General features: G+C 38.7%; 1 protein-coding gene across 7 annotated transcripts in view; it reads left to right on the plus strand.

Moving 5' to 3' along the window:
* The window catches only part of LOC124290201 (ligand of Numb protein X 2-like), an 87,904-nt gene that overhangs the window by 30,969 nt on the left and 31,193 nt on the right, over positions 1–25,742 (plus strand). For 6 of the 7 annotated variants that reach the window (XM_046726902.1, XM_046726905.1, XM_046726904.1 and 3 more), the window contains exon 2: positions 3,066–3,491. In XM_046726902.1, coding sequence (XP_046582858.1) covers positions 3,217–3,491 — 275 coding nt within the window. In that variant the 5' untranslated portion in view covers positions 3,066–3,216. Of the gene's footprint in view, positions 1–3,065; positions 3,492–14,546; positions 14,563–25,742 lie in introns of those variants that run through there. The other variant, XM_046726912.1, reaches the window with a different exon arrangement.

A 25,742-nucleotide genomic window follows, 5' to 3' on the forward strand; every position in this document is an offset into this window, starting at 1 on the left:
GCGGTCCATCTAAGTTCATTATATCCATAGTGTACCATTATTTGAGAAATCAGAAAAAAAGTTCTGATAAGATATTTAATCATTCATAAAAAATTTCATCTAAGTATGTTATTGATTAACTGCATGTGTTTTGTACATCTTCCATGGTGAAGTGGGCGGTGGGGTAACCTAGTGGTTAAAGCGTTCGCTCGTCACGCCGAAGGCCCGGGTTCGATTCCCCACATGGGTACAATGTGTTAAGCCCATTTCTGGTGTCCCCCCTCCGTGATATTGCTGGAATATTGCTAAAAGTGGCGTAAAACCATACTCAATCAGTCAGTCAGTCAGTCCATGGTGAAGTTGTGAACTTCGAATTTGTGCAGGACTATTTACAGCCATGAGAGATGTACACATTGTACTTGGATGGTTAACTGCCCTGGAGATCCCGTCTGAACATAGGTCTCCATATGAGGCAACTGGTCAAATGGTCACTTTAATCTGACTGCATTGATCGTAGCACTCAACATCATTTCATGGTTTGTCTGGTCCAGACTTGACTGTCTATGGGCTGTTGTCGGATGACGCTGCTCAGTAAACCACGCATATTGATGTTGATGAATCTTGTCTTCACAAAGGCATTTTTTCATTCATGCAAAGGAAAGGCCTAAGCCCCTTAAGCTGCCCATGATTAGGGATTCCCACTTGTAACAGGTGCCCTGTAGCCTATACATGTCTTAAGAGACATCTGTATGACTTGAAAGAAGTTAAGGAACGACTTATTCTTCATCTTTCTATTGTTAATCTGTCGTGGGAAGAATACCAATTCTTTCATAATACTTTACATGCTACAGTTAAACATACTTTACAGATTCAGTATAGTCATAATTAAATGGGGTGTTCCTTTATTTTTTTTAGCAGTATATGTAATGAAATGGATTTGGTGGTCTGACTCACCGCTATGCCGGTTGATAGGTGTCTGTGCCTTCTAGTGGATTAGTGTCTTGATGAAACTCAGTTATATACAAGCTGCTATGATGTGTCTGGAATATTTGTGAGTGGGCATTAAATTACAGAGGTTCAAAGATTACTCAGAAACACTATGGGCTTTTTAGCCCATTATTGAGAAATCAAACCCAGACCTGCATTTATGGAAGTTTTTAACCACTGGGCCATCCCACCATACCTTAATGTTGCCCTCAGCTATAATAATCACATACTGACAGCATGAGGTTAAACATGTGTCAAGTGATTCCCACGAGTAAAGCCTGAAGTCCTGTTAGATCTACCTGTGCCAGGTAATTTACACCTGTGTCATTGTGTAATGATCCGAGCACGTTCATGGCCCTGTGAATAAGGTGAGTGTCATCCCCCACATTGGGAGAATACTAATATGTGAAGAGGTCAGTAAATGGTCACAGGTATTTGTTGTGTCAGCACTGCAAACAGCTTGACAATTACCTGGAGGCCCCCAAGGGGATCGCAGTAAACTCTCTTGGCACATGATCAATGAAATAGTTTAGATTGAAAAATTCTTCAGCCACCATGGAAAGATATTTAAGGTATTTGATTGTCTAGGTTGCCTGCATGAGTAATCTAAACTAGATGATACAAAGCTGGTTCTCTTATGTATCTTCGCTGTGTTATGGAATTGAAGTATTGTCAGCTGCTCGGGATACTTGAAAACTCATTTGGACATGTTGTTTGTGGGATGAAGCTGGGAGACACACTCTGCCCTTATGATTTAATGTTGGAGGTCAGAATTGTTCAGAATAGCATGGTAACTATGTAACTGCTGGCAAGTTTGGGAAATTTTTTCCAGCCTTGAAGAATATATTTGTCTGTGTGTGTGTGTGTGTGTGTGTTGTTGTTGTTGTTTTTTAAAACATTTCATTTTATGAATTGTGTTTGTCTTTTGAGCCAAAATGTGAAGTAAGACCTTGTTCTTGAAAGATGAAACAACAATGGGTCTGAAACATTCAGGAGTCAGCATGAATGTTTGACAATGTCATTTGCAAGAGGGAGAGGGGTATTTCTGAAAAAGTGATTTTAATTGATTGTAGTGTTTCATCACAGACTCGGATGTATTGATTGTGTTTTCCCCTGTTGGTTGTGTATTGATTTTGGTAGTGTCGCATGAACGGTATAATGTACGTTGACGGTGACATGACTTGATGGTTGTTTGTGTAGCCTTGTTATTACTACATGAACCAAAAGTAATTTTGGTTTTCAATTACAACATGTATATATTTACTGAAAAGAAATTAGGGAACACCGAATGTTGTGTCATGTGGCTGTAGTTGATCTGTCTTGGTAAAACTATAGCGATATGAAAGAAATTGTGTGTTGTTTGAGTAGTATAATTTAAGTCTATTCTCAAGGGATATTGAGCGAATGTTCATGAAAGTATAAACCAAGCTACATTTCTAACCGTGAACCCACATCTCATTCCAACCTGGTGTCGTGACTAGCACGACTTCTATCATGCAACCTTGCCATACAACTGCAGTAATAGAGCTTTCAGTCGGCTTGTTGTGGGGCTTGCCCTCGGGTTTCGTGGGGCGTGCAATGGGTTTGCAATGGGGTTTGTAAAGCGCTTAGATTGGGTTTGCAAATCGGCTTGCAATGGTTCTTGCAAATGGCTTGCACTGTTTCTGGCAAATGCTTGCAACAAGTTTGCAATGGTTCTCTGAAAGGGTTAGTGATGGGCTTGCAATTGGTTTGCAAAGGCTCTTGGAATGGTTCTTGCAATGCAGCCTGCAATGGAGCCTTTGTTAGTTTTGACTTCTTATTGGCGGATTAAATACCTTTGTCATTATGAGCTGATATGGAGTATTGGGTTGTCAAATTGTCACCATGGTGTACTATGATAAGTATATTAAGTGTATGCTCATTTTTGATTACTTACCTTTGATCATGGCCTAACTTCATTTGTTACACGAACAAAGATTTTAGGCCAGTGTACTGTATATACCTATCTTTCCAAGCCTGCTGATATTGTCTTGAGTCTACCAATCTGAACTTATTCATTAGAGTTTTATTTGTCGATTTCTTTTGCATCATTTTAATGATAAATTATCTTTTTGCAGATGTTGACCTGAAATTTCAAGATGACTGCCTCCTAGCAGACGGCAAAGGTTTGTTAGGCGATCACTACACAACTGGAGGTGTGGTCGTCTGGCAACAGGCGGAGATTGTGATTGGACATCGGGAGTAGCTAACAGCCAGTGTTAGCCAATCATGTCGCTGCGTTGGGACACCACAGTGTGTGCGGTGTGTGGGCAATTTCACGAACCTCATGGAACTCACTTGTACGACTACTACCAGGCGGTGGATGAAGATTTGATGTGTCACATCTGCCTTCAGCCACTCGTCAACCCCCTGGATACCAAATGTGGACATACATACTGTTCTCGGTGCTTGAAAAATTACCTCAAAATTCAGAAACAGTGCCCTGTGGATCGTTTACCCTTGACGCTCAAAGACTGCTCACCTTCAAGTATTCTTGTGAAAAGGTCAGAATAATCATGACAACATCTCTTTCTTTCAGCTGAGAAGACAACATCATAGTTTCATGGTTCCAGTTTATGTATCTATTGCCATTGTTCCGTTCATATCCTGTATTCTCTGACCTTGTTACCATGGTTACAATCAGTCTGGCCAATCAGAAGCTGAGCATAGATGAGAGTCAGAATTCATGTCTTTGTATTTTAGGCTAATCAAGTTCCGGTAATCAAGACACATATGTTAATTATTTTTCAAAACAAATATATATAATGAAATACCTATTTCACATTAGAATAATGATTTTATCACATATTGCCTTGTGAAAGGCAAATTGTTTCATGTGTGGGGTAAAAACTTTAAGGGGAGTTGTGTACTGTTCCATTTGATTTTGTTCAGGACAAACAAGCTAACTTACTTTGATATACATACAGTAGATGCACCATAAGGAAATGTGAACAGAAAGCAGTTGACATATATGCTGGAAACTTCCTCCTCTGAATAAATTATTAAAAGAACATGACCATGGTATAATAAATTAATATACTAAACTTAATCTTTATGTATCTATTGTCATAATTTGACTACTGATCTATGTTGCATGAAATTTTCATTGTTGGTTTCAAAAGAGAAAAACAGGATATTGAAGTGAACAGCTGGTGAGAGAATGTTTATCTACCTAGCTATATATTAGTTTTCTTGATAAACTGAGGTCGGACAACCGATACTCATCCTTGATCTGACAATCGATAATCATTTCTGATGTGACAATCGATAATCATCCCTGATCTTACAATCGATAATCATCTGTGTATAATCCCTAGAAACAATGTTGACATCCTGAATGGCCAGCTGGGTTGTCATTACACAAGAGGATGCGCCATTGCTTTACTTTCTATATCGATATATTAACTACATGTATTTTGATATATCGATGCAGCAAGTTATACAATGGAGAAGGCAGTTACTGAGGTGTAGGTTTGTCAATAAGTGTTTCATATACTGTCATTTTACCATGCATCTTGCCAACAATGAGTTATATATTTTTTTCAGTATATATTTTTGTATTGACACAGTGTCAGATTGACATATTGTGATAACACTAGATCAGTCATAGACAACATACACCACATGTTGGTGATATATATCTACTGACAGCGTAATGATCAGCCACCCTGTGTGGGTGGACCTCTGGTCATGCTCTTGGGCTCCAGCTTGGGTTCCCACAGTGTGGGATAAGTGAGTGAGTGAGTGAACAGTATTTGAGTATTTGAATAAAATAAGCTTTCAGATACCATTGTTTTTGCCCGGCACCAATGGACATCGGTCATTCTGATATAGAAAGTTGACATGAAGGCCGCAAGCTTGTTTGAATAAACAATTAAGCATTGATAAATGCGTTATTAGTTCATACTTTACTTCTAAAAAAAATGTAAATAAAATAAAGAATTCCTACCTACCTACCCTAAATTTTAAAGAGGTGTAATCGGAACCACAACATTTTTTTATTTGGCCTGAGATAAGGTGTATTAGAAAACAAACGCTCAAGAATGTAGAAAAAATGTTTTTCAGTGAATACCACAGTGTTCAGCACCTGGTGTTGGCGAGTGAAATAGAAACCACTAGAGTTATGTCCCTTAGTTGTGCCAAGATCTTAGGATCAAATCCCAAATTACCTGTAGTTGCAAACTGTTATTTATTCTTCAGATGGGGTTTCCTTAATTATTTGCGAACAAATGAAACACTGATGTCCAAGATATTTTTATGGATTAAACTTCTTTTTAATTTCTCTCACAACGTTTCGAGACCATTCCAGGTCCCTTCATCAGGTGAACTGAATTTAGTGTGAACAGTGTGTGGATCAATGTACAACTTCTAAATGCCACTGAAAGACATCAAATGAAACACTGTTAAAATGAGGTTGGACTCATTCACCAACTCACTCACTCACTCACTCAAGGAAACCCTACAACTAATACTGTATTAAAAAAAACCTTTGAATATATATTGTAATTAAACTTCCTCATCATAAGATGTTTACAAGCTGTAGTCCATGTTGACACATTGTGAACAGTGTGTGGATCAAGCACCTGCCTTGCAGACCATGGTAGTACCATTATGCTAGTTCTGCAAGTTACAGAAATTGGTTTCAGACTCTGATTGAAGTTCCTCATTACAAGCTGTTACAAGCTGTGTTGTGTGAAACAAGCACCTGCCTGACAGCCCATGGTAGTACCATTATACTAGTTCTGCAAGTTGCAGAAACTGGTTTCAGACTGATTGAAGTTCCAACCTGCTTGAAACTTGAAATACATCTTCTCTTTCTGCTGCCAGATTTCTCCATGTATTTGGTTGTAGTAAAATAATGTCTGCTTTAGTCCATACTGTATCTCGTGTAAATTATCAAACTTGCCTGGCTGTCTTGTGCTGTTTAAAGAATATTTCACACACTGGTTATGAAGCAGTTAATAAGACAATATCGTAATTCCAAATTCTGAAGCACTTAAAAGAGCACCTAGCCTAAAGGTAAGTCAGTATTGATTGGTTCTCAAACTTAATGGACAGATAATTGGTATATAAGGTAAGTGCTAAAGTAGTACTTTTCTCCATGTTTTCATGAAGAACAAGTAATTTTTGGTATTCTATTTATTATTTATCACACGGTTGCTATTAGCCAATTTAGAGTCTGAGGCAACACATCATGCATATTCATAAGGAGGCTCAAGAGGGGTGGCCCTCCGTGGTTCCATTGTCACTTTGTATATTCCGAGTTACTGAATGGCATCAGAAGATGAGCAGTAAGTCGAGAACGATGTAGGTGGCTGGCTGTTTTGTTGAATTACCCATTTGGGTAATTTTTTAGGTCAAGGATGCTTTTGTGTTTCAAAATCATGAAAAAATTGTATTTGATGTCAGACATCTTGTATGTTGATTTGTAAAAATCAATAATCAGCATTTAAGATTCTCGAATTTTGTTTGTCATATGTGCCATGACAAATGCTGTAATCATGAACAATGATAGATTAGCTATCATAAAGCTAATGTAACTAAAGGGAGACAACCCATGGTGAAGCAATGCCTTGAAAATCAATAAGTGATTCAGTAATTCAGTACCGACTTGACAATATGCCAGGTCGCCAACATCATCTGTGACTATGCAATGGCGTTAGTCGGCCATAAAACAAATGGTTAATCAATGAATTGCGAAATCTTTTTCATGATAAATCTGTATTCTATTTTTAGAGATTTTTGAGGATGAAGTGTAAAAATATATGCGAAAAAAAAGGTGTTTCATTGATGAGGTGTTAGTATAGTCTGTTTCAATGTCTGGGGTGGCCGTAAAAAATGCATTCTAAAAATTGGATTTGGGATGTCTGAATTATGATCAAGATTAAGGTCAAGGAATATTCTTAGGTCATCTGTTTTCATGTGAGTGAGTGAGTGAGTGTGTGTGTGTGTGTGTGTGTGTGAGAGAGAGAGAGAGAGAGATAGAGTGAGTGAGTGAGTGAGAGTGAGTGGCAGCTTCTAAACAACTTATTCAGGGAAGTCGACGTAAGAATGATCTTCACACTTTGTGACCATGTTGGAAATTGTCAAATCAGGCTTCATTGTGACAGACAGAGTATAAACCACTAGATACTGCTTAAAGTGGCGTAACACTAAAACTCACTCACAATTTAACCACCAGGTTACCTCTCCTACAGTAGTAGAGCTGGGCTTCTAAAATTTTGCTCATAGAGTTAAGCAATCACAGGTTTTCTTTGTGACAAAGTCAAGCTTTAACCACTAGACTATGCCTTATACCTTACACGCACAGTTGCAGGAAAAGGGTGTCACATATTGTACCACTGTGGGGATTCAATCTCAGGACTTAGTTGGGACAAACCTGAGCTGTAACCACTGCGCTATCTTACCTGCAGACACAAAAAACGGGTGTCACATATTGTACCACTGTGGGGATTCAATCTCAGATCTGTGGTGGGACAAACCTAACCTGTAAAGTTAAGCTGTCCTACCTTCTCCATCGCCCCAGAGAAAGGGCTGTATGCTTGTGAGCAATATCATGGCGGGGGACAACTGGAATGGGCTTCACACATGGTTTCCATGTGGGGAATCAAACCCGGGTTTTTTGCGTGACGAGCGAACGCTATAACCATTAGGCTACCCCACCCCCTTTTGAGTGAACAGTGCTTATGGGTGTATGAAGCATCCATAACAACATGCAGAATACTACATACATATTGAACGCTTATAACAACCTGACAGGTATTACAAGCTATATTTTGGTCCCTGAAACTTGCTGTATATTAAAGTCAAAATGCACATAATCAACTAAAATTAGCTTTAATCACTAGGCTAACCCACCGCCCCAGAATACTGATTAACAGTGAAGAGTAGCCTCACTCACTCACTCACTCACTCACTCACTCACTCACTCACTCACTCACTCACTCACTCACTCACTCACTCACTCACTCACTCACTCACTCACTCACTCACTCACTCACTCACTGTGAGATATCGGTATCTGCTGATACAGGGTTGATACATACTCTCCAAGCAACTGCCCAAAGGAAGCTTGTTTTCTGCCTGAAAGTACCAAGCTTTAACCGCTACCCAATTAAAGTTTTGTTGCATATTTAGTAAACCCAGCAGTTCGGCAACACTTCCTAATTGCCCAGTTTGGCCGTTTCATCTTGCATACCTACATATCCGTACCGATCTGTGTGTACTGATCCAACACTGGCACCACGTACATGACCTCTGCTGCACTGAATCATACAAAAAAGTGCTTCTTGTTTTTCATTGTAAGTTACACATTCATCACCGTTGTGGGGTTTTTCAACATGAGATGCACTTCGGTAACGCTTAAACTGATGCAGAATATATGTCACGTGAAATAGCATGTGAGTTAGAATTTCTTTAGAAAGATGTTTATTCATTGGTTGAATACCGAATAGACTGGATCAAAGGAGTAAAATGTAGTGTAGGACAAAATATAAACACTCAGATAGATTAGCTGACATTTTTCTGGAGTGAGTGAGTGAGTGGCAGCTTGTATCAATATCCAAATTTTTTCGTTTTAGTTAATGCAGAAGAATGCTTCACACATTGTGCACAGCTGGGAAATTAAATCAGATCTTTGATGTTGGAGTTTTACTCTCTAGGCTGCGTCACATCCCCAGCAATTTTAGATAAAGGGCTTCACACATGGTGCCCATAAGGGGAAACATTTTCTTGTTTTGTAACCATTGGACTATACCTTCTTCCAAAAGCAACATGTAAATACTCAATGAGAAAGATCAAACAAGAGAAAATACTTGTTGACAAACATTATTCTGTAGCAGCGAATGTGGTCTGAGACAGCAGTACCTGTGTTCAAGTACTGGCCATGTTGGGGGCCATCTTGTTTCCTGTGGACCAATGCCTATTGGAATATTGCAGTAGCTCAGCTTCTCGACTCAGGAAAGATTAACAAGATATACAATCAGCTGCAAGTGCAAAGACAAATTATGAATAAAAAGTTGTTGTTTTTGTTGTTATTTCTAGGTATGTTTACATTGTATTGTAACAGAGCATTCAAGGCAATAATTTAACACTCTGGAGATCTTTGTTCTTTTTGGGCTTGTTGAGTCACCATGACAACCGTTACATCTGTTTTGACTATATTAGTATGAAAGGGAAATACATTTCATATTTTTATAATTATTTCTGATATTTGCTGCAGCTTTAGGGCTAAATATCATCATGATGACAGGCTTTGATTTTAACCCTGTTCTCTTGGAAACTACATCAGAAAACTAAAAATAATAAAAGTAAGAGTGAAATCATTAATTCTATTCATGTAGCCTAGTGGTTAAAGCTCTGGCTTGTCATGCTGAAGGCCCGGGTTCGATTTCCCACATGGGTACAACGTGTCAAAGGTCATTTCTGGTGTCTCCCACCATGATATTGCTGGAATATTGCTAAAAACCATATTCACTCACTCACCTCAGACAATTACTGAAACTAAACTCACTCACACTATTCATGTGATTGTTTCTCCCATGTATCAAACAAAAATGCATTGACATCTGACTTCAGTTCTTGAACCTCAGAGAGGAAGAGAATGAACCACGACAGTAATCCGAGTAACGAAAAAATGGTCTAATTCCTTGTTTTGACTGTCACATGTCTGCTGTACTGCTGAATCAAATGTGTAACCTGCACTGTTATCACCAACATTCTGAACAGGGAATTTGGGGGAATAAAGGACAATATTTAACAGGTTTCACGATATTTCTATTTTTGACACAATTTCGAAGCCAGGATGGTGATTTCGAAATGGACGGCGGATCAGTGGCAACACTCCATGATGTTGTGTTTATTGATTTTGATTCGGGGAGTCTGCATTTTGTGAAGCAACTAATTATATCTTGTTGCCAAGCAACCAGAACGTTTTGGTACATGTGAAAGACCAGTGAGTTTCCAAGTTGTTTACATTGCAGCACGATCTCAGGATGAGAGATTTTGATTAGCGGCATTTGCCACCAAATTAAAGCTAATCTACTTGTCGTGGTGTCATATTTCATTTTTATAAAAGATAATCACTCAATCTGCCTTGTATTAATCAGAGCTGGTATGCATCGATATTGGGGGGATGGGTAATTCTGGGAACATTGTTTCGGACAAGGCATCATGGATACATATCTGACACTTTGATAGAAAACAGTTCTTCCAGATGATATTAACAAGGGGATATTGTTGATAAAATGATTAATGAGATTTAATGACCATTAAACTGTTCGTAGCTTCATTCTGGCAGTTAGGATTATGAACTGTTTTCATGTTTTAGAGGAGGGTGTTGCATCTATGGATTTGGATGTGGTTGGGTCTGAGGTTTTATTCACCTGTGGGGTTGCAGATATAGAGATTATTACACGAGCAAGTGTGTCATACCACTTATATGAAACAAGTGCATGAAATTTTGGCACGAGTTTTGTATAAGTCGTGTGGCACACTTGCAAGTGTAATAATTTCTTTATTATCCATTTTATTTATGTACCTTTGTGCATCAGAACATGGTAAGCAAGTGGGACAGCCAAGTTCATTGACGTCACATTCAATTGTTTAATGGCGTCACAGATGGGTGGTCAGGCTCGCTGATTTGGTTGACACATGTGATCAATTACGCAGATCGATGCTCATGCTGTTGATGACTGGATTGTCTGGTCCAGACCCAATTATTTACAGACCGCCGCCATACAGCTGGAATATTGCTGAGTGCAGTGTAAAACTAAACTCACTCACTCACTCACTCTCTGATATTTATCAATAATCGATGGATATTTAGTTAGCAATTATCAATCTCTATTATATATACCGATAGCAAGCCTGAGCATTAGCAATTCAGCTAGTGCGACGGAAACTGGCGTCAGACAAATATTTTAAGGAGAATTGCTCTATGTGTTGCTGACTTACATTAGTGAAGTGAGTGAGTGATCTGTGACTTGATGACTGGTTGATTCCGTGTCCACCCAGTTTAATGGACCATTGTTCATAATATCAGTCACTATATTGTATGGTCCAGATTTGACTTTTTGACAGGCTACTGTCATCACGTTTCTGGAATGATGTAGCGTGGAGCTAAACAACAAAAATACCAACAGTGATGACTTTCTGTTGTAAGAACAGATAGTGCCTTGTGTAGAAATATTCTCACAGCAGTGCAAAATGGAACAATAGCCCTACTATGTTCAGGTATCGCTAAGGTTTAGTCATCTTCAGGGGTGTCCTCATGTAATCACTATTTGTGCCTGAGTAGATGCTGGCAATGTATTTGTGCAATTACATTAACTGTTTGATTGGGTGAATCACAATATTTGAGGGAGCAGACAAAGACACTAGTGTTTGAACAATGGTGGGTTGGCGATGCTAACTGAGTCTCGTCCAAAGAAACTAACAGAAGCATTTAGCAGGACAACTTCTCTCCCCTGGCGATGAGGACTTATTAGTTTGCGTGCACTGAGCAAAAACAAGATGGCCGACAATCATTAATCATGTTATGGCACCACGTCTGCTCATTCTGATGATCAGAAGTTATCTCCCTTTCATAAACAATTCCTCTGTAATGAAGATTACAATATGCTGAGGTAAATGACCTGCCTTACAGCTTTCACCTTGACATTTGAGGTTGTGAAGAATCTTATCTCAATATGTCATTCTAAATGTGAAAATATTGCCGAATTGGCCTTTGATAGTTGAACAGTGTCCTGCAGTGCAACAAAACAGTATATCAGAGTAGCCATTCTCTCATTTTCTTTTTTTAACATTTTTTTGTATAATCATCATTCTCAATAATGTGAATGAAGGATGTATGTTTTATTTCAAGATCCATATCAGCTTTGTTGACTGACAAATTATATATGCAGCATATTTATCTGCTTTAGTAACCCTATTTATCTGTTCATTTGTGCTACATTCAGCAATATTCCAGTTTTTGACAAGCAGTTAAAAGTAAATTCTTGACCTTAAAAACCAGTGACTGATACTATGAGCCAAGATAATATGGCATATTTTTTTGCATAATGCAAAGCTTGGAAATACTTCATTCTGCCTTTAGTTGTAAATAGCATTGCCTGTTATTGGTAAATTTTTCGATCAGACTAACCAGTGTTTGACATCATGAGCAAAGATAAAATAAAATTGACAAAAAAGCTTATTTTTTTTTAAAATACAAAAAGTTAGAAATACCTCTGTTTGGCTTTATTATTGATTCAGGGAATATCGTATCATCCAGCCCAGGGAGGCCCACTGTAACGATACATTGATGTATTGACCTATCAAGGAAGCCCTATTTGCTGCGTCCTGTCTTTAAACCTTCAGTATAACTTTTATCAAACTGTCCAGGAACCACTTGCAGCCACTTCCGCAGAAAACAAACGTTTTTTCCAGCTTCACATGGCTTGAAGGTACTTAGACAGGCCTCGTCAATACTGTAGGCTAGTTCAACCTGTTGACCTGAGCATGTTGAAGTTCCATGCTGGGGAGAAATCGGACATTGTATGCTCTTGCGGCTAGCTAAAGCCATTAGTTGTTTGTGTTCCCATCCTAAGAGGGATTAATGCTATTAATGTTTAAGGAGTTTATTTAGTGTGAAATTTCCTTCGTTGGTAACGTCTCGTTGAGCACCAACACTTGTGTATATATTTGGAGTCCTGGGGGCAAATATGTGGAGATTTGACAAGCTTGAAGTTAATTGTTCATTATAAATATCTAACGTTTTTGTATTGATTGGTTTGTTTGATTTGTTCTGTGGAAATATTTTCCTTCTGTTTTATATTTTAATTTGAAAACTTCTTTTCAACTGCTGGTTATGTTTTGAAATAAATGTTTGAAATTCTTGATTCTCAGTTTATGAATCTTATCATGAATGATGGGTGGTGGAGTAGCCTAGTGGTTAAAGCTTTCGCTTGTCACACCGATGACCCGGGTTCGATTCCCTACATGGTTACAATGTGTGACGCCCATTTCTGGTGTTACCCTGCCATTATATTGCTGGAATATTTCTAAAAGCAGCAGAAAACCATACTCACTCAGTCACTTATTCACTTATAATGAATGGTGGAGGTTCTTACTGAAAAGGACACACAAAAATACACAATGAAGAACATTATGAAAAATAAAAAGAACCCCCAAAAAACAAAACAAATTTCTTCTTTTCCTCTTCTTCCATCTCATTTAATATATGTGCACCCATGAAGATATGGGTTTGAATTTGTCTTCAATAACAAATGCTTGTTGTAAGAGGTAACTAACAGGATCGGGTGATCAGGCTCGCTGACTTGGTTGACATGTCAAAGTATCCCACTTGCGTAGATTGATGCTCATGCTGTTGATCACTGGGTAGTCTGGTTCGAACTAAGTTATTTACAGACCGCTGCCATATAGTTGGAATATTGCTGAGTGCTGCCTTAAACAACAAACTAACCAACAACCAGTCTACAACAACAACAATATCAGAATAACTGTAAAACATTGCTGCTTCTCGTCTGACTGATGACTGACTGAGTCAGGTTTTATGCAGATCTCAGCAATATTCCTGCAAGGGGACACCAGAAATGGTGGTCTTCGCACATGGTATCCATGGGAAATTGAAACCGGGTTTTCATGGGCATCCCATGGGCATACCCAAACCTTATGATTGTGGGTTTGATTCTCATCTTGCACACAATTAATGTTTCTATGTTCTTCAACACCATTACATAAACATCTAGGAACTGCTTCACTTCAAACTTCCATCTCAGATTAAGCTGACATGCTGTGACATAACTTAGTGAGTGAGTTTAGTTTTACACCACTTTTAGCAATATTCCAGCAATATCACGGTGGGAGACACCAGAAATGGGCTTCACTCATTGTGGGGAATCTAACCCGGGGTCTTCAACATAATGAGCAGACGCTTTAACCATTAGGCTACCCCACAAGCCCTGACATATCTAAAATTCTCCTTGATGCAGGGGCGGTGGGGTAGCCAAGTGGTTAAGCGTTGGCTCGTCACACCGAAGACCCGGGTTCAAATCCCCACATGGGTACAATGTTTGAAGCCCATTTCTGGTGTCCACCGCTGTGATGTTGCTGGAATATTGCTAAAAGCGGCGTAAACCCCCAAACTCAGTCAGTCAGTCCTTGATGCAGCTATAAACCTTAATCAATCACTCACTCTCTTGTCAGTTGTTTTGATGCAGGATAAAAGTTCCACAGCTCAGCACAACATCATAACTTTCACACAATGTCAGGAAAGTGATGAGGTTCAAAAATTAAAGATTCATAGTCTGCTAAGTGTAGACTTTTGACATACAATGATCTTCTTTGTCTCAGTCACTGAACAACTTACTTGAACTTGAACAAAAGACTGTAGATTCATGTCTAGTCCCATCGGACCAGTTCAGAAGGTGCATGGAATTGATTTGACAGTGGTGCGGAGAGGATCTCATTAAATATATGTTCTGAGCTGACTTTGTGCTGTAGTTACTGTTTCTTTGTCTTTTCCTTGGCCTATGGATGTAAACATGGTGTTTGTAATTTGATGAAAGCATTGAGGTAGGATGACAGTCTTTTTTTTGTCTACTGGTTCAGGGAAAACTTTCAAATGTTATGTAAATTGTCAAACACTCAAATGGTCAACAATTGATCTCTTTCTTTCAAAGTGATAGTTGGTATAATCAGGTATATGGCTGGAACTTGCGATAAAGCTGATTTTCTCAAATTCAAGAGAAATCTAATGATGTCTAAGTCTGTACAGAGTTGCCTACCTTAGTTGTGCTAGGAACTGCTCGTCAAATGGCAACTTTGCTTCCAAGTAAATGTCTACAACCTTCATTGCTTATGGCTTTCTTTCTTCGGGGACCGCCTCCGTGGTGTAGTGGTTAGAGCGTCCGCCCGGAGAGCGGAAGGTCGCGGGTTCGATCCCCGACCGCGTCATACCAAAAGACGTTAAAATATGGTACTTGTTGGTCCCTGCCTGGTGCCCGGCATTAATGGGTACAAGGACTGGTTGGCTCGTAGTCAGTATAATGTGTCTGAGTGGGGTATTCCTGCTTCACTGCGGCATGGTATCTCAGTGGGCTAGCACTATAAAACCAGCTTCAGTCTGGGCTAGTACAAGCAGCCGCACATACACATACACACGCATGCACGTTGTCATATGAGCGAAATATTCTCAAGCACGACGTTAAACTCAATTTCACCTCACCTCTTTCTTCGGGACCCCCTGTAACTGCCTGCAGCAACACTTGGTTATCACTTCGCGATCTGTATTATATTTCGCCTCATACTGAATTCGATGCAGCCCAAATTATTGAGTTAAAAGTTGCCCCATGTTCCAGTTTCGTAAAAGAGTTGAGTCAATGTGACATATTATACATGACAAACATGTTGTTCAACTAGTATTCACATCATCAACATGCTCAAAACTGTTGATGCTTGTTCGTGTCTGAAACGCTACATACCTTGGTGATCCTTCAATAATAACGCTAAGTACAATAACCTCCTGTTTTTACAAGCTCAACGGGACCACTCGTTCTAGCTCATTATAACTGTAGCTGATTATACGTAATTCAACGTAACTATTTAGTAAGTGCAAGGGACCCCCCAAAAGCCTCTTTGTTATATCTGCCACTTTTCTGCCACTTTTCATTTCACAAATGTAGTTTTCTGTATATATTATTGTGTTAAACAAATAAACAATTAAAGTCCCCATCATCCTATATGATTAAGTGGTAACTGGATTCAGGTGTGACGTGGTATGTAGTGTGTCATTATGTCTCATTGACTGAAGGGTCCCTCATAGGTTTGGAATAGCACAGTCCCAGCACTCTGTGCTAGTAGTACAAGGCAACCCATGAAGATCCAGGTTAGAATTGATCTTCAGTAACCCATGCTTGTCGTAAGAGGCGACTAATGGGATCGGGTGGTCAGGCTCGTTGGCTTGGTTGACATATGTCATCATATCCCAACTGTGTAGATAGATGCTCATGCTGTTGATCACTGGATTGTCTGGTCCAGACTCGATTATTTACAGACCGCCGCCCTATAGCTGGAATATTACTTAGTGCAGCATAAAACTAAACTCACTCACCCACAAAGCAACTAAATGGATTGGGTGGTCTGACTCAGTGACTTGGATGATTCTGTATGATCATACCCTGGATGTGCTCATTATACCAACCACTACTGTATCTGGTCGGAGTATTTATATATGCTGCGATGTTTCTGAAATACTGCTGATTTCAGCGTTAAACCCAATCACACAGGGGACGGTGGGATAGCCTAGTGGTTAAAGCGTTCGCTCGTTACGCCAAAGACCCTGGTTCAATTCCCTATATGGGTACAACATGTGAAGTGTCCCCCATTTCTAGTGTCACCAGCCGTGATATTGCTGGAATATTGCTCAAAGCGGCATAAAACGAAATTCAATCAGTCAGCCTGATCACACACCCTATATCTTTAAACAAGACATGCCTTACTTTCATACCTTGAACAGCAAGGTGATGATGAGAATCAATAATCAATCGGTATTGATGACGTTTGGGTCGTCAGACCAATACCCAAAACAATGATGTGGGTGGTATTAATAGCCATGCAGCCAGGTGACTGCCGACCAGACCGGAATCAATGAAGTCCGCGGTATCATCCATCTCCAGACCAACAACACCCTGTCACCTACTTCTTACCCAGTAATCCCAGATAATGTACAGTTCGTCACGCTACTAACCCACTTGTCCATTTCTGTCAGACAGTCTCTCACAACTCTTTCTCTGGGATTTCAACTCTTCGGCAGTTTTGTGAAGAGATCTTTTAATGTAAGTTTTCATTGAGTTTATTTTATATTCTGGAGGTTGGCATTTGTCCTTTCTGAGAGCTGAGCCAATGGCATAAGATATAGGAGTGTGTCGTGGTAAGTTGTCTGTGGCTTAAAGCTTTCTCAACAGGAATGCAGGCTCTTCAATAGATTATCATTTAGTCTGTAAAATCTTCCATTACACTATACGTTTCTCCCAATCTAAAAGTGAAACTTTTTTTATTGTTGCCAATGCTAATTTCATAGACTTTGGCATATTTGATGAGACCTATATTGGTTAGAGTTTAGATTGGTTTGTGTTTCCCGACAAGTCATGGTGGCAGCACTGGATCTTGAGGGGTAATGTTGTTTCTTTATGTTTAATGGCAGTAGGTAGCCTAGTGGTTACAGTATTGGTTCAACAGCCCTAAGGCCCAGTACAAGGTTTGAATCTCATTCCAGGAGTGTGTCTGCAATGATGTTGCTGGAATATTGCTGAAAAATGGCCTGTATTTTACTCACTCACATTCATGATGATCAGGAATAGTGAGTTCGTCCAGTGGAAGAAGTGTTTAATCACATCAGAAGGCCATGGTTTGATTCTCCATGTGTGAAACCCATTTCTTTTGTCCTGCCATGATATTGCTGGATTATTGCTGAAAGTGGCATAATACTGCTTACTCTCGTATCTTTGTCATTTCCTGAAGTTTATGTGGAGGATCCGTTGGGACGGACATTTTATGAAAACAAACATTTTGCTGTTGAAATATTAATGCTCTGTATTTCTGAAAGAAAGAAAAACATGTGTCTTTAAAGGAACAGGACTAATACCTGGAAGCGGCAATTTGTAGTTATATTTTGATAAAAAATTAATATTGTTTTTATAAGATTCTTCTCTAATCTTACTAAATTGATCAAATCACAAATTCAAACTTTCTGGAGTGATATCAAATAAATCATATACAACAAATTCTTTGTAGATTTTTTTTAATAAGAAATCATTTTGAATTTTACATATTTCAGTGTTGACTGACCCTTACAGCTATTTAAGTGTGGGCTGACATGCAGCTGTGGACAATTGAGTGAGAAACTCCAGTACCAGTACATAATCCCAACCAATTATTCCTGAACCAATCATTCACATCATTGTCCTGTCAAGCTCCCAGTGCCGAACACGATATCATGAAGCATTATTACCTACGGCGCCATGGCCAATATTCAATGGGTCACATGCAGCTTGATTTTCATTGGACGTTTTCATAGATTTCTGCTTGTAAAGTGACAAAGCTTGGCAAGTGTGTACACCAACCTTGCAGGATGAAGTGGTTCCATGTTAACAATGTTTGATCTGATTTCTCCAGCACTGAGAGTAGATTGGCGCCACTTTTCTGATGAAAGGTATGGTGTTTGCTTACTTCTCTAAGAGTAAGTCAATTTTCGACCAAGAGTTATATGTTTATGCTGGTGTTGGGGAGAGGTTTTGTTGTGTTGTTACTTGATGTGAACTTTAAGAGGATGGATTGATGAAGGTATGTTTCATGCCGATTCTTGGCAGTTTGTTGAATTTGTAGATTTTCGGTAAATTTTCATGGTGTTTAGATTTTGATATATATGTTGTTGGGTTCTAGCAAGGGTTAACCTCAAGTAAATCACCAGTTTCTAAATGGTGTTGCTCTGTTATATCTTGTTTGGGGGCATTGCAGATTTGATTCAAGTTGGCAAATCTTTTCGCATTTTTGTTGGTATTCGCTATGATGTATGCTTCAGTTGGGTTTGGTATTTTTGAACATGGAAAATGATGTGTGTTTTTTCATACAGGAACCCGCATTTATTCGTCAGTTTAATTTGTACCTCATCCATTTTCAATTTCTCACATTGTCAGGAATTATGTTTTTCAAAAGCAAAATTATCAGGTAATTGTTTGATCGGCATTCTAGAAGTTGGTGAGTCAATAATGAATCACAGAACTTTACGGATAACAACTTCTTGTTTCTTATTCTTAATAGAGTGACATTTTGAGGTAGATTCTTCCACCGTTATCGAGCAATATTATCGGGATAGTGAATGTTTGTTTTCCGTGTCTGCTAAGTTGATCTTTACACAGAGTTGCAATCTACATTAAGTGAAAATGGTGGCCCACAAGGAAATGTCCCTTGTCCTTCTTGATTTGTAAAAGTCTTGCATAAGTTGACTTTTGTCAGTTTTGAAACCGTGTTGTAATAGGGAGATAAGTGGACTATTCACTTACATCAGTTTATGTTTCCTTAATAATTTCTTAAATATATCTAATTCCTTTTCCTTTCATATACTTATTTCCGTAAAGCCCATAATAAGGAGTGGAGTTTGTGAATATTTAACCTTCCATAGAAGTAAGATAGTTCAGTGCATGAATAGATACTCCAACAACTGGATTGTGTCAGCCACCAGAAATTGTCTTCATATTGTATCAAGGTAGGGAACTAAACCCAAGTTTAATGTGTAGCAAGCGAACACTTCACCCACAAGACTATCAAGTAGGCCGTTATACATCAAATATGGACAGTAGAGCAGTCACATGATATTGATTCCAAGAGCAGATGATGCTCCGTTGTTCTGTAAGAAGCCAGAGCATCCTACTGAATGGGAGCACTTGAAGGCATAATTTCATTAAAGCAGATTTTTTTATCTGATATGATTCTTCTTTACGTGAAGATCTGAGAACATCTCTGTGGAACGTCACTAAACTTTCAAGTCAACCAATCAGCAATGAGGCTCTTAAATTCTCACTGAGAGACAATTCCGACCAGGATATAGTATGTCTGTATCTCGAAATCGACTGTTCTCGAGTTAAATAATAACAGTTGCACTTTTAACTACCGTCATAATACAGTCAAAGGACCACTAATTTTAGTTGATTACGTGCATTTTGACTTTAATATACAACAAGTTACCAGGACCAAACTATAGCTTGTAATACCTGTCCGGTTGTTATAGCATGGTTGATATGTATGTAGTATACTGCATGTTGTTATGGATGCTTCATACACCCATAAGCACTGTTCATCCAAAAGGGGGGTGGTGGGGTAGCCTAGTGGTTGAAGTGTTCGCTCGTCACGGCGAAGACCCGGGTTCGATTCCACACATGGGTACAATGTGTGAAGCCCATTTCTGGTGTTCCCCGCCTTGATATTGCTGGAATATTGCTAAAAGCAGCGTAAAACCCAACTCACTCACTCACTCGCCCAAAAGGAATTAGTTTGGAAGGAGTACATGTGTTGTGTGTGGTCTTCTCTTGTTAAAAATAGAAATTTCCCAGTCAAGTGATGTTTGAAAGTTGCTCAGAATGCCTGCATCTTTGATTATATTGGGTGATCATAGTTCACCTGATGCAAACGTCCATGAAGTTGTCCTTAAATCTTCACTCAGAGATATATCAGAATACAGGTCTGATTTGAATGAAATTGTTGAACTGCAGTTTTCGAGGACTGCCAATTAACCAGAGCCAATTCCCCCTGTAAATACAAGGGTATCCATGTTATTGGAACCGGTTCACCTACACTGTTGGTTTTTCCAAGGAAATCTGGCACCATGTTTTCTGTGTTTCAAGACAACAAACAAACATGCCAGTTGGCCGCTGTTGGCATATTGTTTTGACATTGATGAAATCCTGCTCACAGCGTACTTGAAGCTTTGCCAGTATGTAGAGGTTTGTTTTATGGATATTGGAGATATTTGAGATTCTGACGGTGTTTGTGGAACGGTGTATCCTGAATATGAATGTTCTGGTGGCAGGAACATCCAGCATGTTTTGGAAGGCCTGTCAGCTTGGTGTACCGTATAAACAATAATCAAGCAGATAGCTCTTCAGTCTCCAGGAGCTCTTCAGTTAAATTGGCAGAAAAGTTATGCTGGTTTTGAGGAATAGTGTAGTATGGTGTTTGTTTATTTCTTGGGAGCCTAGCCGAGTCTCATGCCTAGTTGAAGTTTGGGAGTTAAGATCACCTTTAGACTGGTGGAACTATATACAGTTCTTCAGTCTAAATGAGCTCTTCAGTCAAACTGGCAGAAAAGTTATACTAGTGTTGAGGAATAGTGTATGGTTTTGTTTGTTTATTTCTGTGGAGCCTAGAGCCCAGCCAAGTCCCATGCCTAGTTGAAGTTTTGGAGTTAAGATCACCTTTCGACTGGTGGAACGGACACCGGTGGCACAAGTGGTCTTTACTAAGCTGTCTAATGAACAGAATAATGCTTTGTCACTGAATATATATTATTCTGATAATAACAAAAAATCCCATTTAAATTGAAAAGGAACCCAAGTGAGATGGGAGACTCAGAATCAGGAGAAATCTAGACTTGCTTCATTTAGGGCTTTGGCATTGCAGTGAAGGCTTGGCTGTAGGGAAAATAATGTGGTTCATGGACTGTGAGACATCTCAGTGAACAGCAATCTGCTTTTCAGATTGTGGGTTTGAATCCCATACTTATCATGAGTTTGTTTCTTGGTTTGACAGCACCATGTCAGTGTGTGCAAGTTTCATCAACCTGAACAAAGTGATTAGATTAGAGGAGTGTAGCTGGTGTTGTGGAGCAGTAAGAAACAGTAAAGTCGGTTAATATCTATTGAGGCCTGGTCAGTTTATTTTCTCGATTTATGGATGATCCATGCCCATATTTGGTTATGGTGGATTCATGCCCATATTTGGTTATGGTGGATCCATGCCCATATTTGGTTATGGTGGATCCATGCCCATATTTGGTTATGGTGGATCCATGCCCATATTTGGTTATGGTGGATCCATGCCCATATTTGGTTATGGTGGGAAACTAAAGAAATGTTTCAATATGCATTTTAAGACAAGAATAACAAGTAATTTACAATTATGAATGTTTCGTAACTGATAGCCAGACAAAAGTATAAGAATATAGTAATTAATAAATGAATTGGATTATTTGAATTGTTACTGAATCATAATTTCTTTGACTTGAAAATGCCTTTCACATGGGACTGGTCTTAGGGGTTAGAACATGATATAGTGTTAATTGTGTATTACGTAAAAGGATTTGGGAAATCTGTTGATTTATGTGACAAGCAATCCATTCCATTTGCATAATACTCACCTCAAAACAGCTTTATGGCTTACAGAAAATCAGATCATGGAAATGAACTTACTGTTTGTGCCATTACCTAGCAACCATTCTTACTGCAGAAAGTCTCATTAGAGGGTATAATAAAACAAATTCATAGTCGTGTAACACCCGGAAGACTATGGCAATCATTTTGATGTTTGTATTGATGACAATATATGCTTGTCAACAATTTCTGTGTAATTAATTAACTCTTTGTCCAGAACCTCTAGTGAATTCCAATGGGCTCTTTGGTCACATGATGATCTTTAGCAAAGTGATATGTAGAAACAGTCATTAGGTAAATGGTTTGTTTTGCTTCTTGTGTTATTTTGGATGACTGGTAATTGCAGAACTAATTAGCATAACTGATAAGTGTTAGTATACAGAGAAAAGTTGTTACAGACTTTGTCTAAAAATATTGTGTGTAATATTTACACTACAAAAGTATCAAGGCATAATTAGTTTTGAGTTGAATCTCCAGACTAATCTGTGTTTAGGCAAGTAGAAGGGGATGAGTTCAGGTTGTCAACATAGAAATTTAAAATTGTTTGGGTGAAACATTAGGCCAGTTCTCAGATTTATAACCAGTTTTAATAAAGCCAGTTCTCACATTTATAACCAGTTTTAATAAAGCCAGTTCTCACATTTATAACCAGTTTTAATAAAGCCAGTTCTCTCATGTATAACCAGCTTTAATAAAGCCAGTTCTCACATTTATAACCAGTTTTAATAAAGCCAGTTCTCACATTTATAACCAGTTTTAATAAAGCCAGTTCTCACATTTATAACCAGTTTTAGTAAAGCCAGTTCTCACATTTATAACCAGTTTTAAAAAGCCAGTTCTCACATTTATAACCAGTTTTAATAAAGCCAGTTCCACATTTATAACCAGTTTTAATAAAGAAGCCAGTTCCCACATTTAAAACCAGTTTTAATAAAGCCAGTTCTCACATTTATAACCAGTTTTAATAAAGCCAGTTCTCACATTTATAACCAGTTTTAATAAAGCCAGTTCTCACATTTATAACCAGTTTTAAAGTTTATGACTGATCAGAACTAGTTATCTCATTTATGACTATTCATAACTCACTTTTATTACCTATTGTGACATTTATGACCTATTACGATTAGTTTTCACATTTATAACCAATGCTTGCAATTATATATTTACATATTATCTTGAAAAGCCTATCAGAGATGAAGTTTGATATTTTACATTCCAACAAAAATACTTCCTTAAGTGATCCTTTTTCTCAAAATGGGCAATTATGTCCCCCTGGAACTGATCTGCATGTTGCATGACAAGCTCTCACTAAGTGTGTTGAAACTGGAGACCAGGGAGGAGACGCTCCGTATCACTTGGGTGGTGTCCTGATTCCTTGATTGGTCACCTGGGAGGATGAATAAATGATGAAGAAATACACGCCATCATTTATTTATGCCTCATGCTATTACTGACGTTTAGACTGTCGTCTCAATGTAGATCTTTGAATGTCAGAACTGTTCAGGATAAATTTGTACTCCGGTGAAAAAACTTTTTATGTGCGTCATAGTCATGTTTCCAGTGCGATTTCCCCGGGTTTGAATCCCCACAAGGGTACAATGTGTGAAGAAGCCCATTTCTGGTGTTCCCCGCCGTGATGTTGCTGGAATATTGCTAAAAGCGGCGTAAAACCAAACTCAGTCAGTCAGTCCAGTGCGATTTAGGATGCGGAAAATTTGTATCCCTAGTAATTTTAGAATTGGTTCTGTCGGTGGTTTCAGATTCAACTAAACAGGAAGGCTGTTGTTATGGTTGAAGTTGTACTTGTAATATTTGGGAATTTAATTTTGATGTTTAATTGCATTGTATGTCTGGTTCTCTACAACTTACATCAGGGCCCTGTTAGATAATGATTATGGGTTGGATTCCATTTTGGTCCTGAATAAGGTTTGTATTTTTATACACCATACCTTTGCTGATGGTTTTCAACAAAGACTAATCATCTTAGGACCATGCCATTATAACTAGAGTAATAAGTTATGGGTGTTCTTTCCCTTGCTGGGAGCAGGATGTTATATACCGGTATATCACAGCTATACTGGTGTATCATATCATCAGCTGTACATCGTGAATCGTCGCCTGTGAAGTTAATATGACATGTGGGAATTAAAACTTTTATTTCGGTTGTGAACTATTTCATTGACATGAAGTTTCAAGTTGTAGATCAATGCCAGCACATACATCTTTATGACAAAGATTAGCAGGTGCTTGTTGGTATTCTTCAGAAATCACCATGGAATATGGAGCAAAATTAAAACAGACGAGATTTTTCATAGAGGAATCAAACTGTACAGGATGGAGGAAGCTTGGCCTCCAAGTACTTATTTCAATCCCTTATCATTCATCCTAAATTGTTGTAATTTCAAAATAATAGGCTCCGTAACACCCCACCCACTGCAATACTCTCAGCTTGAAACAGTTTACCTGGGCCACACCTATCATTATCGATTGATTATTTTCAACAAGGTCCTGTCCCATTTACACAGCAGATAGCTGAATTTTCTGAAGAATGGCCAACAATTTTTCCGAGATTTTCCCAGGAGACAGAGCGCCTGGTCGAATATAAAAAGTCTTCTATCATGCATGGTGGATCTCTGACTTAATATGGAAACCTTTCTGTCAGTGTCTGGTGTGTATGACATGTACATATTATTTCTGACAGCTGATGGGATATGACCGAGTCTCTCGGTGGAGGAACAATAATATTGCGTCAGGCGGTGGGAAAATCAGCTCTGATTTATTTCAGGCCCGAAGCAAGTAGATGGTGCAGTTGAAGACTTATGGAACCGTAACAGAATGCTCAGTGTTTTGGATATGGTGGAATTCTCTTGTGGGGTATTGAGATCTGTCCAACTTTTGAATTTGTTTTCTTTGAATTGGAAATATTTCACATGATGGAAGGCTTTTGTTATCAGTAGTCACCCTTGATATGGTCCGGAAATTGGTTAGGATACAAAGGTATCATTAAAATGAGTCTGTTTCTAAGTTCAATAAATTGTCTGATTTATGTGGCTTAAAAGCAAGTTAATAATACCTTCATGCTGTTTGACTTGACTTAATGATCCCAGTGCTACACGTCGAAAGTCTAGAGACTAGCCTGTCTCATAGTCCCTGAACCACATTATTTTCCCTATAGCCTAGCCTTCCCTGTAGTGCTAAAGTCCTAAACGAAGCAAGTCTAGATTTCCCCAGGTTCAGAATCTCTGGTCTCCCTAGGGCTCCTTTTCAATTTAAATGGGCTTGTTTGTTACTATCAAAATTATATATATTCAGAGACTAAGCCTTAGTCTATCTAGAGACCTACGATTGTCTTTGTGGTATCATTGTTTTGTATTCAGGTCCAACATGATGAATGTATTGTTTTTTATTTTCATACATTTAGAAAGTGTTAAAGAAATTGCAGAGTTCCATAACATGGTGTGGTTTTGTAACAGTTGATAAACCATGTGGAGATTCACATTAGAACTGATCCAGCCACCTACTCTTTTCATGGGGCAGTGGGGTAGCCTAATGGTTAAAGCATTTGCTTGTCACGCCAAAAACCTGAGTTTGATTCCTCACATGGGTGCAATGTGTGGAGCCAATTTCCCTGCAGTGATATTGCTGGAATATTGCTAAAAGCAGCGTTAAACTAAACTCTCTCCTTGAAACCCCATGTCTGCATTCAAATTTTGGGCTAGTGAATTATTTTGTTAGCTAGTACTTTTCAGGCATAGCTTATTATTATAAGCCCGACTGGTTATCAAAATTTGGAAACTATTTTGCGCACTCGGTCACACTCACTCACATGTT

This window comes from Haliotis rubra, unplaced genomic scaffold (genome assembly GCF_003918875.1).
Source record: "Haliotis rubra isolate DU_JTF1 unplaced genomic scaffold, ASM391887v1 Scf46, whole genome shotgun sequence".
In the NCBI taxonomy this organism is placed as follows: Eukaryota; Metazoa; Mollusca; class Gastropoda; order Lepetellida; family Haliotidae; genus Haliotis; species Haliotis rubra.